Source organism: Neofelis nebulosa, chromosome 10 (genome assembly GCF_028018385.1).
Source record: "Neofelis nebulosa isolate mNeoNeb1 chromosome 10, mNeoNeb1.pri, whole genome shotgun sequence".
Taxonomy (NCBI): Eukaryota; Metazoa; Chordata; class Mammalia; order Carnivora; family Felidae; genus Neofelis; species Neofelis nebulosa.
The window spans coordinates 30390214-30404460 of record NC_080791.1 but is presented as its reverse complement, the minus strand read 5'-3'; the positions used below and the strand labels follow the sequence as shown (position 1 = coordinate 30404460).

Genomic DNA, 14247 nt, shown 5'->3' with positions numbered 1-14247 from the left:
TAAGGTCTGTGGGCCCAACTTTTACAGTATATCCTAAATCCACCTCAACTGCTAAAACTAAATTCTGAGTTACTCTCATCCCCACCCTGATTATTGCAGTGACTGCCTCACTGGTTATCCTGCTCCATCCTCGCTCCTTCTATAATATATTCTACCCAGAAACTGAAGTGATCTTTAGAAAATGTAATAGCATCCTCTTTCAGCCATGGCAGTGTGCACACACACATGCACACACATGAACACATGAACACACACCTGATTAAAACCTTCCAGAAATTTCCTGCTGCAACCAGAGCAGATTTCAAACTGATTATGATACTTTTCTCTGTCTTTCCTGTCTCTGTCCTCTGTTCATTCTGCTTCATCTGCAATAGCCTTCTGTCTTTGAAATGTGGCACATTGGCTCTTAACCCAGGGGTTTCACATTTTCCCTTCCTTCTGTTGGTAACACTTCTCCCTCAGAGCTTCAGAAGGCTCCATTTAAGACTCAGGCATGACTCCTTCCAAGAGTAGAAGTGTGCATCAGTCATTGACTCTCACATGGCCCTGTTTTCAGCTTTCTTTGTGCTGCTATCAGTATCTGAAAATTTCATTTCTGTATTTTTTAAGTCTGTAATGTTTGTTTCTTCCTCCTCACCCCACATTTAAGTATAATCTTCTAGAAACCCAGCGCTTTACTGCCCTTTCCGCAGAAGGCCCATGAGGAACAGGAGTGGCCCTAGAAGTCTTGGAAGCGCCAGGCCTGGTTCTATTGCAGGGATTGAAATCTTGGGCAAAGTCCATCATTTCTGGGGGGGCCAGGGGAGGGGTGAAAAAATGAGTTCCAACCCATTCTTAGATACCTTGATCCCCAACACCTAGAATGATGCTTGGTACCCAAGTGGCACTAAAAAAGAAATACTGATATTACTGTAATAAAAAATAAAAGTATTTCTAGTAACTACTAGATAACAGATTTAAACAAATATACTAAATATTAAATAAAAGATTAAAAAATGCCAATTGACTAGACCTATGCTACTATCCTACTTTCTCAGCTCAGTACAAGCAGGGAGCAAGTGTATGTGGTTGGTTACCCATATAACCAACATGGGGATCTCTGCTGTAGTGGCCTCCAGGCCCTGCTACACCTAGCGATTCTCGCTGTCATACTAGAAAGCCAGGATAGATGTCCCAGCAGATGAAAAAGGTGAGTGTGTGAGGTGACAATCTTCCTTTTCACCCACTTTATTTTCTTCCCATTTGTTTGGTGCACCTGTTCCCTTCTCTCTAGACGGTTCTGCCTCCCAGGCTCAGCAGCTTCCAGACTCCCAGGTTCTGTGGCCCGATGAAGCCGTCTGCCTCCGAAAGAAGAAGAGACACTCTCGGCCTGACCCTTTTGCCCGCCTCTCAGACCTGTGCCACCGCCAGCTTCCGGAAGACCAGACGGCGATTCTCAACAGCGTGGATCATGATGACCCCGGCCATGCCACCCTGCTGTGACACGACACAACTCTAAGTGTTCCCTGAGTGGCAGTGCTGGGCTGAGGGGCAAGGGAGGATGAGGGTGTGCCAGCAGGCGGGCAGTTTCTGGGGCTGCTCTGACCTTTGTTCTGTTCATTCTGCCTCTGGCCAGAGTGGAACCTCTGAATCCTGGCCATCCGGTCTCACTTTCAGGACAGAAGGCCAGGGGCAGACCTGTAGGTAGAGATCAGAAAGTGAACCAGGGACAGGGAGAGATCTGCCTCCTTCCCACCTCTCCCCTCTTCCCTGGCTTGATTTTTCTCACCTCTTCAAATATCTTTGGAAGTGAAGAAGGGGAAAGCAATGGCTTTTACTGCTCTCTGCTTGTGTTTCAGTTTATCAAATCCTGGAAGAGGGCTGGACTTCCATCCCATCTTCCAAATCTACATATATATAGATATAGATACAAATGCATATGTATGTAGTTTGTGGGCTTCTCTATGTATATATATGTACATTGAAGCAAAGTGCTGTTTATTTCTGTGGTCAGTGAAGGAAGGAGGTAGAGGGCAGCAGACTGCTGGGGTTTGTGAGTAGGACTGGCTGAGAGCCAGCTGGGCATCTGATATCCGTCCTGGGTATTCTTCCTTCTGAAACAGGATTCATGGCTTCTCAGCTGAACTCTACCTTCTCCTGTCCAGAGCAGAAATGGGTCTTCCAATGCTTCCTAGCTGCCTGCTTTGGGGGTTCAGCAATGAGTACCACAGAACTAAACACAAGCCTTTATTTCTTGGTTCCTGGGTGAAGAAAGGGTAGCCAGCAAAGGGCCAGACTGGCATCTTTCTTCCTTCCACAGTTTGTCCCATGCTGCGGAAGTAGAAGCTGCTTAGCAGTGGGGCCAAGAAGCAGGTCCTGATGCACAAACTCGAGCTGATTCGTCAGTCCCCTTTGGTCCAGCCAGGGCCAGAAGCCCTGTGGCCAAAGGGCTTCCCGTTCCGGAGCCATCTGTTCTGAACACCAAGCTGCCGCGGCTCTATTTATATCCTGCCTCTGGCTCGGCACCCTCTGGAGCGCTGCTCCAAAGGCACTGATTGGATTCCTCCTTTCCTTTTGTGGGAGCTAATTCCCCAGATTGATTAATTGCCACTTGTGGGGAGCCTGCCTGCGTCTCCTTTCCATCTCTCCACGTGCTGCCTGCAGACTCTTCTTTGCCCTGGGCCCTCCTGCATTCCGTGGACCCAAGCTCCAACAGGATGGGATCACATGAAGCTAGGGTGCCTCAGATTTCCAGATTCTGGGGCAACTCTGGATCCCCTCTCTTTCCTCAGTTTTATTTCTGTGGAACTGGCTGAGGCAAAGGGATGAAGGTAGAAGGGTGATAGGTAGGGGCCTGGGCTCTGGTCCTTTTTCTGCCAAAATCTTGTCCTAGTTCAAACTATTAGCACCCAGAAGCTTCTGTGCAGTCATCTTACAGTGACTAAAGATGCATCTCCAGTAAGATAATGGTGCTGCCCAAGAGCAGGACAGAAGGTCCTGAAGATGGATAGGGGTGCATCTGCTCTTTCCCTTCTTCTTATGCAGGAGCCTGTGTTCTGACTACCTGGGAATAAAGGTGGCTGTCAGGTTCCTTGAAGTATTTCCTTCTTGGTGCTGTTGTCTTGGTGGGTTTGGGGACATCTACCTCTCCCCAGTTACCTGCTTGGATGTTGGCCAGGTCAAAGCTCTAGAGGCTTCTGCTGGTCCCACTGCAGTTGCTACTGGTTTAGCCCACATGACCTCAGCAAGGGGGGCTCTGAGCGCTAGGGAGCTTCTCCCTGCTGGGAACTTCCATCTTAGGGAATGGATTCTTCTCTGCCACACAAGCCCTGGTGCTTCCTTTCTCTTGCCTAGAGAGTGGGGACCGACTCCACTTTTGGGGTCTGGCTACATGCCACATAACCATGGTTCCTTTCTAAGGGCAGTGAGTCATGGTGACAGAGGTGGGAGAGGGCAGTCTCTGGCCCTCATCTTGTTGACTGCCCCACTGCTCTGGACTGGGCCTTGCACCCTTGGGGTGGAGCCTCGACCTTCTGGCCAATGCACTTCTCCTGGCATCCAAGACCACTTTACCACCAGGTGGCAGTTCCAGCAAAACAGAAAAGCGGAGGTCGGGTGACTGCTTTTCAGAGGCAGCACTACCTCTGCCACTGTGCCCGATAAGTGACTCACTGAGTACCTCTCCTAGGGCGTGCAGGGAATGGACATGGGTCTCATACCAAGTCAGTTTGAACCCTCTCTGGGCATGTTGTTTGCCAACCAGGGTGGATCGTGGCTGAAATGTGAATGTGGGATGCCAGGGCTGAAGGACTTCAGGGTGAATTGGGCCAATCTTTCTGAGCCCTGCGCTTGGAATTCTAGGTCCTGAGCTTACAGAAGAGGAGAAGATGGGGTGGAAGGCTTTGCCATTTTAGGGTGTCCTACAAGACTGAGAGCCTATCTCTGGGCTGAGGTGCTTCAGACTACAGCTGTGCTTTCCCAAGTGAGCCATCTCCAGGGACCCCCAGTGAGCCATATCCAGGGCTAACAAAGGTGCTGACTCCTGTCTTCTCTTCTTCCTCTGGCAGTGCACCTTACCTCAGCGCATCAGACCAAATGGTTGGAGCTGTGCTTTTTTGCTGGCCACTGAGTGGCAACTATGCTGGGACATCCCTAAGGCTAGGGAAAGGACACCTAGCCAACTTAACCTTTTGATGGCCTCACACTCATTTCTCCTCCCAAGAGGGCTTCCTTCTTGTGATGGTGTCCTTGAAGGCCAGCAGCCTCCCTGCAGCCCTGGGAGCTATTTCAGTCCTTCCTTTAAGGCTGTGGTGGAAATTGGCAGAATACAGTCCCCTTTGTCCCTCTGATGGAGGGTAAAGATGTCACAGGCACAGGCTTCCGTGCTGGGTGTGTGCGCATGCGTGTGAGGGCGTGGTTGTGAACATGTGCATGATGGGGGTATAGCCTTTTCTTGGGACCAAATGTCCTTTGTACTCTGCACTTGAACAATGGCGATGTGCACTTTTGAGCTTCCTAGGACTTTTGTGCTCCACTCTGTGGGTGATCAAACGTCCTCCAGACTTCCTCTTTTATGGTCTGGTAGCTTTGCAGAAGAAGCAACTCAGATAAAAACCTATTCTTGTGTCTCAGACTTTTGCCTATCCATTCATTCCACACCTTGAGTGGAAACTGATTGTTTCAGGGTTAGGTGATTCTCAGACCAGGGAAAGGATTAAATGATTCTCAGAGGAGCCTGAGGCTGAAAGCACTTAGGGGGATCTGAGACTACAATTGTTTGAAGGAGAATAAATGAGCAATAAGGAGAAGGTGAATCCTGTTTCTTGCTTGCTGGCTGACCACACTGAGTGGGTTTCATGGCTTGTGTGGGGCCATGTGTGTGTATCATTGTTTGTGGCCCAGCTCAGCACATGCTGGTGAGCCCTGCCGCCATATCTCCCTTGTGACTTTCCTTGAGAGATGGGGGGTATGAGAGGCCTTGGGAGATTCCACTTTCTCTATAGGCAGTCTGCTTCATCCCACAGGGCTGGTGAGGTCTGTGCCCCATTTAGAAGAGGGGCCTATGTCCCATGATCATGCTCTAGGGGGCATCTCAAGCAGGGGTAGACTGGGGTGAGTAATTATTAATATTTTTCAGTGCTCTCTGTCTTTATTTTGATTTGGGATCTAAAATATTTAGGATTAAACTGATTCCAGTTGTTTCCCTGTGTCCTTTTTATGCAGAAGACACTGGGTAGGGTTCAGATGTGGAGTTTCCTGATGAGTTTGGTTTTTGTTTTAGCTCATTTGAGTTTTTGCTGAGTTGACAAAACAGTAGCTTCAAGGGAGAAACAGACTTCACCAAGTCAGGGTGACTTTGCCACTCCCCAGGATTAGAATCCAGGGCTGAGGTGTGCGTGGCTGGAGCTGTTTCTTCCAGTTTTGTTAGAAAAGCCTTCTGTGGGGTTGGGGTGGGCTGGGGCGGGGGAGAATTGTACATAAAGTACATTTTATTACTGCATAGAAACATAAGGAAAGAGAAGCTAATGGTTAATCTTGAGCTTGCTTTGCTTGCATGTAAAGGAGCTTTGGGCACCATCACACGGATTTCTGGGGAGCAGCAGGAAAGAGTCAAAGGGTAGAGATGGGTGGGAGTGAGGGGCAGCTCCCCTGAGTGCATCCCTACTGCTTCCCTGGGGAAGAGTGCACATTTTCACCAGCCATTCTAGGCCAGCTCTGCCTTCTTACCTTCTCCAAAATAAAAAGGAGGCAGGCTCGAGCAGGCTATAGGCATGGAGCCCCATGGGGCTATGCTTATTGCTTTGGGGAGAGGGTCTAGATCTAAACTGAATGAGGGAATTGATCAGGTGGGGTGTTTTCAGGAAGGGGATTTAGAGAGTTGGAGCATAGAAAGGAGGTTGAATTCTTTAGCCAAGTGTCTATAAGGCTGGAAGGGGAATAGAGAGCTAGGTTGATCATGGAGTAGAAGGTGGGGATCCTGGGATAGGACAGTAAGGCCAGAGCCAGGGGACATCAAATCTTACCTTTCTCTGTGGAGCATGTGATAACTTAGTTACTCCTAAGGGTGCAGTATACAAGTCAGGGGTCATCCCAAGAAAAGAAAGAGGAGCAATTTCCTGGGATGGGGCAGGCTGGGGAGTGGTAGCTTTGAAGATCATTTGGGGAATAGGTGTGGAAGACTGTTATAGTCATTGAAAAAAGACTGTGGAGTAGGACCTTAGCGCATAGGCCCAGACTGGATCTTGGAAAAGATCTTCCTTCATGGCTGGACTTCCTTACTTCTTCTAGAATTAGCCTATAACACTAAGTGCCCAAACCAAACATGGACATATTCTCTGTGATGTATTTCAACTTCATCTGTTTGTTTTCAGGGGTTCCTCAGGCCCAAAGCTGGGAGACTTGTCTTGAGATCCCCATCATATTGCTAGCTCTGTGTCAGTAGAGAAAGAGGAAGACTCATTCCCATGAGCTTCATGTGTTTGTGTTCATAAGCAGCAGTGGCAGGTGGCCTTTTCCTTCTCTCCCATGATCTTAAATTGCTTATAAGACATTGTTGCTAGTGGTGGAGAGGAGGGATTAGGGTTGCTTTTGCATTTGTCATCTTTTCTTCTTGGGGCACAGAGACTGCCTTCAGACCATGAAGCCACCCAGTGGCTTCATACCTAGAGGTTTTGTCCTCCTCACTTTCTCGTCCTTTGACAAGGTGAGGCCACCAGTCTGATTGCCATAGAAGGATGAGAGAGTTTCATCCTGAAGTGAGACCAGCTATTCCTTTGTTCTCTTTGATGTCTTCCTCCTTTCAGATCAAGAGGCAGAATTAAAAATCTCTTCTTTAGAAGAAGTCAATAGGGACCAAAGCTCAGGTTGGACTTCAGCCCTCTTAGCACCTTGATGTTTGGTTAGGGAGGGGTATCCATTGCCATCCCTCCCTCAGACTAGTTGTGAAACTACACTGGTCCAATCCTTTATTTCTGGCTCCCCCCACCATCTGTACTTTCAAATAAGTCTTTCATGAACAAATATAACATCCCCACCAGATGTTCTGTGTTTGGGGGTGCTGAGAGGGTAGAAGTGTTTTCTAACCTCATTTTAAGCTGATCAAATAATTCCCAATAGATTAAGTCTGATCCAAAAAGACAGACCTAAACCTAAGGGTTTCTGGGTAAGATAAGGAAAAAATAAGCATTAGTGCACATATCATTAATGGCTCACCACACCTTATAGAAGGAAGAGTCAGAGTATCTTGATTAATAAATACTTGGGTCGGACCACAGCCAGCAGTTGAAATCATGTAGGTATTCCCTTCTGTGGTGGTTATGTAATAGCAGTTAGGGCTCCTGTATAGGGCTGATAGAATAATTGCCAGTTTTGGAGCACTGGCTGGGAGAGCTAGATTGGGGAGTTAGAGTGGTACAAATTCTCTGTTCCTATCCCTGGTCCCTTGGCTGTTTGCCTTTCCACTAGATGGGGACGTGAATGGCTGTCTGGGCCTAATGTTCTTTTTGGTCTTGAAGAAGTGTGCTCTGCCATTCCCACCTCTTCCTGGATTTCCTGGATTCATTTTAGGAACTAGGGCAAGCTTTCCACCTCCACCCCATATACATACCAGTTAGGTCTTTCCTTCCCCACTTCTTTATGGCTCCAGGGATCCTGACCTTGTGCATGGTTTATGATGGGGAGGTGGTTGGGTAGGGAAGGGAATCTGGGAGGGGAGACAGTTTGGGCTGGGAGGCGTGGTTACATTTTCAGCCTTAGAAATACTGAAAGCATGCTTTTGGGCGATGTGTGAGGTTTTCACGTAGTAGATGAAAGGGGCAAACGTTGACCCTCCTCAGGGGTGATGAGGGCTTAGGGGCTTTTTGCTTCCTTTGGTCCTAGGACACCTACAAAAACTTCATTTCTGATGGAAGGGAGTAAACCCCCTCATGGTTATCTACAATCCTTCGAAGGCAATTGTCAATCATTCTATCAATGAATATTTATATTGCCTACTATGAACAATGAGAGGTCTGTCATGAGTAGACAGTGTCCTGGCTGGGTCAGAGAAATGGGGCTGTCTCACCTGTCCCTCTGCAGTTGCCAGACCATCTCCTTGGTTGCCAGCCCCAGCCAGCTATCTAGTCTGTGTTCCTTTCCTGGGCTTAGGAAGTAAGGGTATGTGTGGGTGTGAGAGCGTGTGTGCTGTATGTGTGTGGGTGTGAATGGGTGTGGTGTGTTTTGGTGGTGTGTGGGTGTGTGGTGTGTATTTGTGATGCGATATGGATGTTTTTGTTAGGTGTGTTTGTGGTGTGTGTGTGTGTGTGTGTGTGTGTGTGGTATGTGGTGTGTGTGGTGTGGGATGTGTTGGTGGTTTGGGGTACATGTGTGTGGTGTGTGGTATGTGTGTGTGTATGTATAGGTTTGTAAGGACACACTAATTTGCCTGAGTAGCATCAGGCCTAGATGACCCTCTTTTTGGTTGACTCTTTGATAGGCAACTTCTGTTTAGGTAGGAGGGCGAAATTAGTAATATACCATCTTTAGTGTATTTTTTATGGAGATTGTATATAAAATTATATAAGTACATAAAATTTGTTCTATTTTAAGGAGAGGGAAACTTATGTAAGGGGAGGGTGGGTACAAGGATCAGATGTAATAGTTGAGTGTGGGAAGCTTCAGGCAAGTGGGGCATCTGGGGAGTGGGAAGTGGTAGGACAGGAGACTCAAGCTGGGCAGGAGGAGTGGGGCTCATGCCCTCGGCACACATATATAAATATACAGAAAACCTATATAAAGTCTATCGAGCTAGCTTATCTATATATCTATATATCTATATGAAGTCATAGTTTGCTTTATTTTTGTACCTGTGCTTAGAGATGTTTTGAGCAGGACCGCCTTCCCCAGGTGGTCTGGAATACTAGCTCATGCCTTGATGCCCCCACCTTCCCTATCCTTCCTCTATGCTTCTTTTCCTTTGAAACACTGTTCAGAGTAGCTTGGGTCTTTCTGATGGAAATGTGTGTATATGAAAATTTTTTAAAATAACAAAACAAATAATCCACTTGCAGAAAGGACAAGTGAACTGAAGGTTGTCAGGAAGCTGTTGGATCTGATAGCCCCAAAGAATCAGGACCCAGTGTCTCTTGTCACTGGGAAAGGACACTGAGGCTTGAACGCTTTGGCACAGGTGCTTAATGCAGTGAAGATGGGGAGCTGAAGACTGTGAATCTCTCCTCTTACTGCTGGGGTTGGTACTCAGTTCCTCTGAAGGAATCTGGCTCAGCAGCCTTAGAAAGGAGAAGGTTGTGATTACCTGCAGGCTTACAGCAGTACTTGTTCTGGTTGTAGCACCTTGATTCAAGCACTCCTGGAAGATGTGGCAGTGAGAGGGAGGCATCTTGAGAGAGCTTTGCCAGGCTGACTGTATGGGCTCAGTTGTGGAGAACAATACCCTGGTCATTCTTGCTGCAGATTCTTGGAACTAGTGTGAATGTGATATCTAGTATAAATACATCATATATGCTTTTTCAGTTATTATTTTAATTGGAAAATAAGGTGTCATTGAAAATGGAATGGTCCAATCCTGTGACACTGAGGGGAGGATAAGGTGTGAGAGAAGAACTCTGGGCATGATGGGGAGGATGGGGCTGGGTGGAACCTCCTCCACCTGGCCTGGGACTTACAGAGCTGAACAGTATATTAGAAGAATTTCGCTCACAATTGGAGATTTTGGAGAGTGGGAGCTCGCTTGCATTGGAGCAGGACACTTTGTGTGGCCTGAAGTATACCTCTTTGAGAATTCAAGACCTCACATATGCTGCAAGGGCTCTGCACCTTGCAGCCTCAACAATTGTCTCTTGGGTGCTAGCTTTTTCTTCTGACTTGCCAAGAGCTCAGAGTGTTGTGTTTGAAGCTGGTAAAGGGCCAGATGGTACAGGCAGCCAGGAGAGACTTGTGGCTGAAATCTCTCTGCTCTCATCCTGCTCATCAACTAAAAAAAGGCAATACTAACCCCTCCTCCCCAACCAAAGTGTCGTGTTATCTAAGAGCTTTTGTCATTAGAGGGACTCAGATGCCTCAGCCTCTGGAATGGCTCTCTTACATTTTTGGGGTATTGTGGGAAGAGTAGGTTGGGATGGAGTTTGAGTCTGACTCCTGGCCCTATAATGTGAACCTTATAGGGCTCTGCCATTCACTGAGGCACCATAGAATCCCTGGGATTACTTGTTCAAAACACTTCTCATGTTCCAAGGACACTGAAGGAAAATGGGCTCTGTCTGCGGAACTGGAAGTGCTCCAATACCGAGTCCAATTGGTAATGTGTCCACCCTTGACTAACTTTTTCTGCAGTCTTCCAGGGAGGCCAAGGATACAGCCGGATGTTTCTTAGTAAGATTTTTCAGGGAGGTTGAGCAAGAGACAAAGCAGCACATTCTCTGTCCTTTCCCACTCACACCCTCCACCTTCTAACCTACCCAAGCCTTCACACAGAGTGCTTTCCATTGTTGGCATTGTTGGTTTTTTCTTTCTTTCTTTTTTTCTTTTTTTCTTTTTCTTTCTTTCTTTTTTTTTTTTGGCTCTTAAATCAGTCATCCTTTCTTTCTACGTAGATCCTGTCTCATTTCTGGTACTCATGCAACCAGCAGAATATGTCACTTTAACATCCCAGGCCCTTCAGAGGGTTAGTACCATCGCTAGATCTGCAGTTACTCTAAAACTCTACTTCTTCTCACATTATACTCAAGTCTTGATCCTTAGAATCCTCAGCAGCATCAAAGTACACAAGGTCAAAAGTCACCTGCACATTCCCATTTCATTCTTTAACCTCCAGTTGGACTCTTCATTTATGGAAGGAAAAGTGACGACAAGGGACATAGCCCCTACCTTGAAATTTTAGAGCTTGGGAGAGGATGTAATGCTTACCTCTACCTTTTCCACAATCCTGGCCATAAGCCCTCAGAAAGATGGTGAAAAGGTAGGTAGACCTTAGAGGGGGAAAGGATAGATAGCCCAGTGTAGATCTCCAATTTCTCTGAAGAACGAGCCTTTCACAAAGGCACATGGAGCAAAATGGGTTGAGATCTGATTATATATGGAATAAAAATTTCCTGTCTTTGAACCTCTCAGTTCATGGGACAAGTTGGTGGGATGGGTGCTCTGATTAGGCCTGTGAAGCTTATAGCCCCTGCTGGGAACTTGAGCTGTTCCATATGCTTATGCCATTATCCTTGGTTCCCATATGGTGGAAGGGATATTGAATTTTGGCTTTTCCCTTTCGGTAGCTGGTGGCGGAACCTGTGGAGTTTTCTTCTGCTACCTCTGTCTGCTACATGGAACAAGAGCTTGGAGTAGACCAAGTCATTGAGAATTGCTCACCCACAGATTGGGGTGGGTCATATCCTTTCCCCCTTTATTATCAACCAGTAGCTTGGGGAAGAGGAATTTGTCTGTTGCTCTTTGGCTTTTTGTTAGGCCCTTCTTCTCCTCTTTGCTGTAGGTGACCATGCTGCGCCACTTCTTACAATATAAAAAGTGGGAGGCGGGGGAACAGGAGAACTACACAGTACTCTTCCTGTCCATAAGGTAAGGGATTATCCACAATGCCAGACTGTGGGGGTCTCTGCTATTGTTTAGTAAACCACAGTGCAGTGTCCAGGAACTGGAAGGGGACACTTCATAGAATGATCTTGATTGCTGGAACTTTAGATGAAATCATTGGTTTAGGGAAGAATAGCAGTTCAAAGCTCCATTTACCAAGTCGTATGCATCAATCGCAAAAGGTCTTAATGTCTCATTCATATTTAATTTCCACACTACCATCTGTGGGGCCAGAAACTGAGGGCACAGATGGCATGTGCTTTCCCCAGTTGCTCCTTTTCCACAGCCATTGACTTGAAGGAACCATCCTGCTTCCTGTCAGGGATGCTTGGTTCCCTTCACCTTCAACTTTTTCTCTTCCATCAGGAGAGATTCTGTCATCCTGGATATACTTCTTCCATCGCACACCTGGAGGCCATTTTGTATGAGTTTCTTTTCCCTGTTTCACCCAGTGGTCTGTGGACACACAGAGGGTGGGGGTGGCTAGGCAGTGGGAGGGGAGGGGTCCCAATGCAGGCCCCCCAAGACCTCTTAAAAACTCCATACCTCCAGATGCCCAGTAGCCTCTTGTATAGTTATTTTCTGATGAATCTGGATGTGACTATCAGTTTCGTCATGGGAGTTCTTGCTCTCATTTCAAACTCTTTTTTTTTTTCCTTCTTCAGCTTTCTTTGGGAGTTACTCCCCACCCATGCCAGGTCTTCTTGTGAAGACCATTCAAACCTCGTTTCCATTTCTTGAATGTCAAGTATTACAACATAACTGCGCTAGGGTGCTTTATGGTGCTGTTCTTGAAGAGGCCAGCTGGACTGAACCTCCTTCGTCCCACTGGTTCCTTAAATCTTGCTGTATTTTGTCTTCTATTTTATTTTTTTTCCCTAGGGGTTTGGGGTGGGAGACATGGGGTAGCTTTTGTGTTCTCTCCCTCTCTTTTCTTTATGTATGGACTGGTTAAAGTCAGTTATCATGGGCAGCTGACTTCATGGTATTGGTTGGCTGACTTTGGTTAATTATTAAAGACAAACCAACAAATTGTACAGCTGCACACAGAACACCTTTAAGTGTGAAATTGAATGGCAACTAGAGGCTTACTTTTTGAACTTCAGGTATGTAACTCAAAAGTAAATAAAAACACTATTTTTTCAGTAAGCTTTTTTTTTTCTTCTAAGAGACAACTTAGAAATCAGACTATAAGAACATTAAATCGGTGCTGTACCAAAGCCTTATATGAACATATTTACACTCTGTATATCCTGTCTCTGGTGAACTTCCTGCTCTCTCACCCTCTTCTCAAAAGCCTGGGAATGCCAGCGTGTGCCAAGCCTGGGGCTGGGTCTTGGGGACCTGTGAGCCAAGGGGACACCTTGGAGCAGAGGATAATGATGAAGATGGGACACCGTTCTGCTTCCTGAGTAGACTCTGAGGGGAAACCAGGCGTGTGTGTGTGTGTGTGTGTGTGTGTGTGTGTGCATGTGTGTGTGTATGTGTGTGTGTGTGTGTGTGCATGTGAGTTTGTATGTGTGTGTGGGAGTGCTTATGGGTGCACAATGCCAAAGTGAATGCACTAACTGGGGGTCTGAAAGGGAGACCCAGGTTGGCTCTGGGAGTGGGCTGGTTGTAATGAATGAGAGGGGGAGTGTGTCTTCTCCCTTATTTCCTGTCTCCTTCCCTTTCCTCTCTGTCAGGGAATGGAGGTGTATGGAAACAGCTACACTCTTAACCAGGTGCTTTTCCCTCAAAATCTCCAGACACTAAGCATCTATAAAAAGCCCATCCAAGGGGCAGGTACCTCTAACTACAAAATCACAGACTGCCAAGATGGGGAGGAGCTTTTCTTCTCTCTAGCTCTTGTTTGCTTTCTTGGGGAAGGGGGGTCCTCCTTGTCCTCCATTCCTAGACCTGGGCCTGTTCTAGCTGCCACCCTCCAGGTGGGCTCCAATTGGCTGTCCTACTCCTTCTTCCCAATCCATAAGGAAGACCTGCTTGAGAGGACCCCTAAGCCACGCCCACTCTGTGGCCCTAAGCAATAATGCCCACCCTGGCTACCAAGGACCCTTTGGCCTTAGACTCTTGCCAGTTAAAAAACCGAGTGACACCCCAAACTCGATTAGGGAGAAGGTCTGCAGCCTGTGTTGGCTCAGGCTGCCATGCCAGGCTCCACTCGCTGGTATTTTCAGGCTTGCTGGATACTAACCAACTCATCGCCAGTAACACTGCATGTTCATATAGTGAGTTAAAATCGAAACAAGCAAACACGTACATAAGCAAACAAAAAGAGGAAAAAGTGCACATCGAACGACAAGATGTGTAGCCAGTGAAGGTATCCTGGGAGTGTTGCAAGTTAAAGTAATTAAAAGAAGTTTAGTATTTAATTGCTCCTCATGTAACATTACTCTGCTTCAGAAATGTTTTGTATTTTGATATAAATAAACATTTGCTAAAAAAGTTTATTTTCTAATTTTTATTTATACTTAGGAAGTATTTTCTTATCTTTTCTAATCTCACCTCTGGCTTTAGATCTCCCTAATTAATCCTAAATTTTTAAACTCATGGCTCAACCTGATTTTGGAAGGATTTGAGGCTTGGAGATTAAGGACCAACTTCATTCATTGAGCAAATATGTACTGAGGGTATATTACATGTGAGTCCCTGTTCCATTCAATAGGAATCTGTTAGTGAGCAAAATAGATA

At 46.6% G+C, this 14247-nt stretch overlaps 1 protein-coding gene across 2 annotated transcripts in view; it reads left to right on the top strand.

Annotated features, from left to right (window-relative positions):
* Positions 1 to 14004, top strand: part of IGSF9B (immunoglobulin superfamily member 9B) — a 59994-nt gene extending 45990 nt beyond the window's left edge. For both annotated transcript variants that reach the window (XM_058687362.1, XM_058687361.1), the window contains exon 20: positions 1274 to 14004. In XM_058687362.1, the coding sequence (XP_058543345.1) occupies positions 1274 to 1482 (209 nt within the window). In that variant the 3' untranslated portion in view covers positions 1483 to 14004. The remainder of the gene's footprint in view (positions 1 to 1273) is intronic.
* The last annotated feature ends 243 nt before the right edge of the window (positions 14005 to 14247 follow it).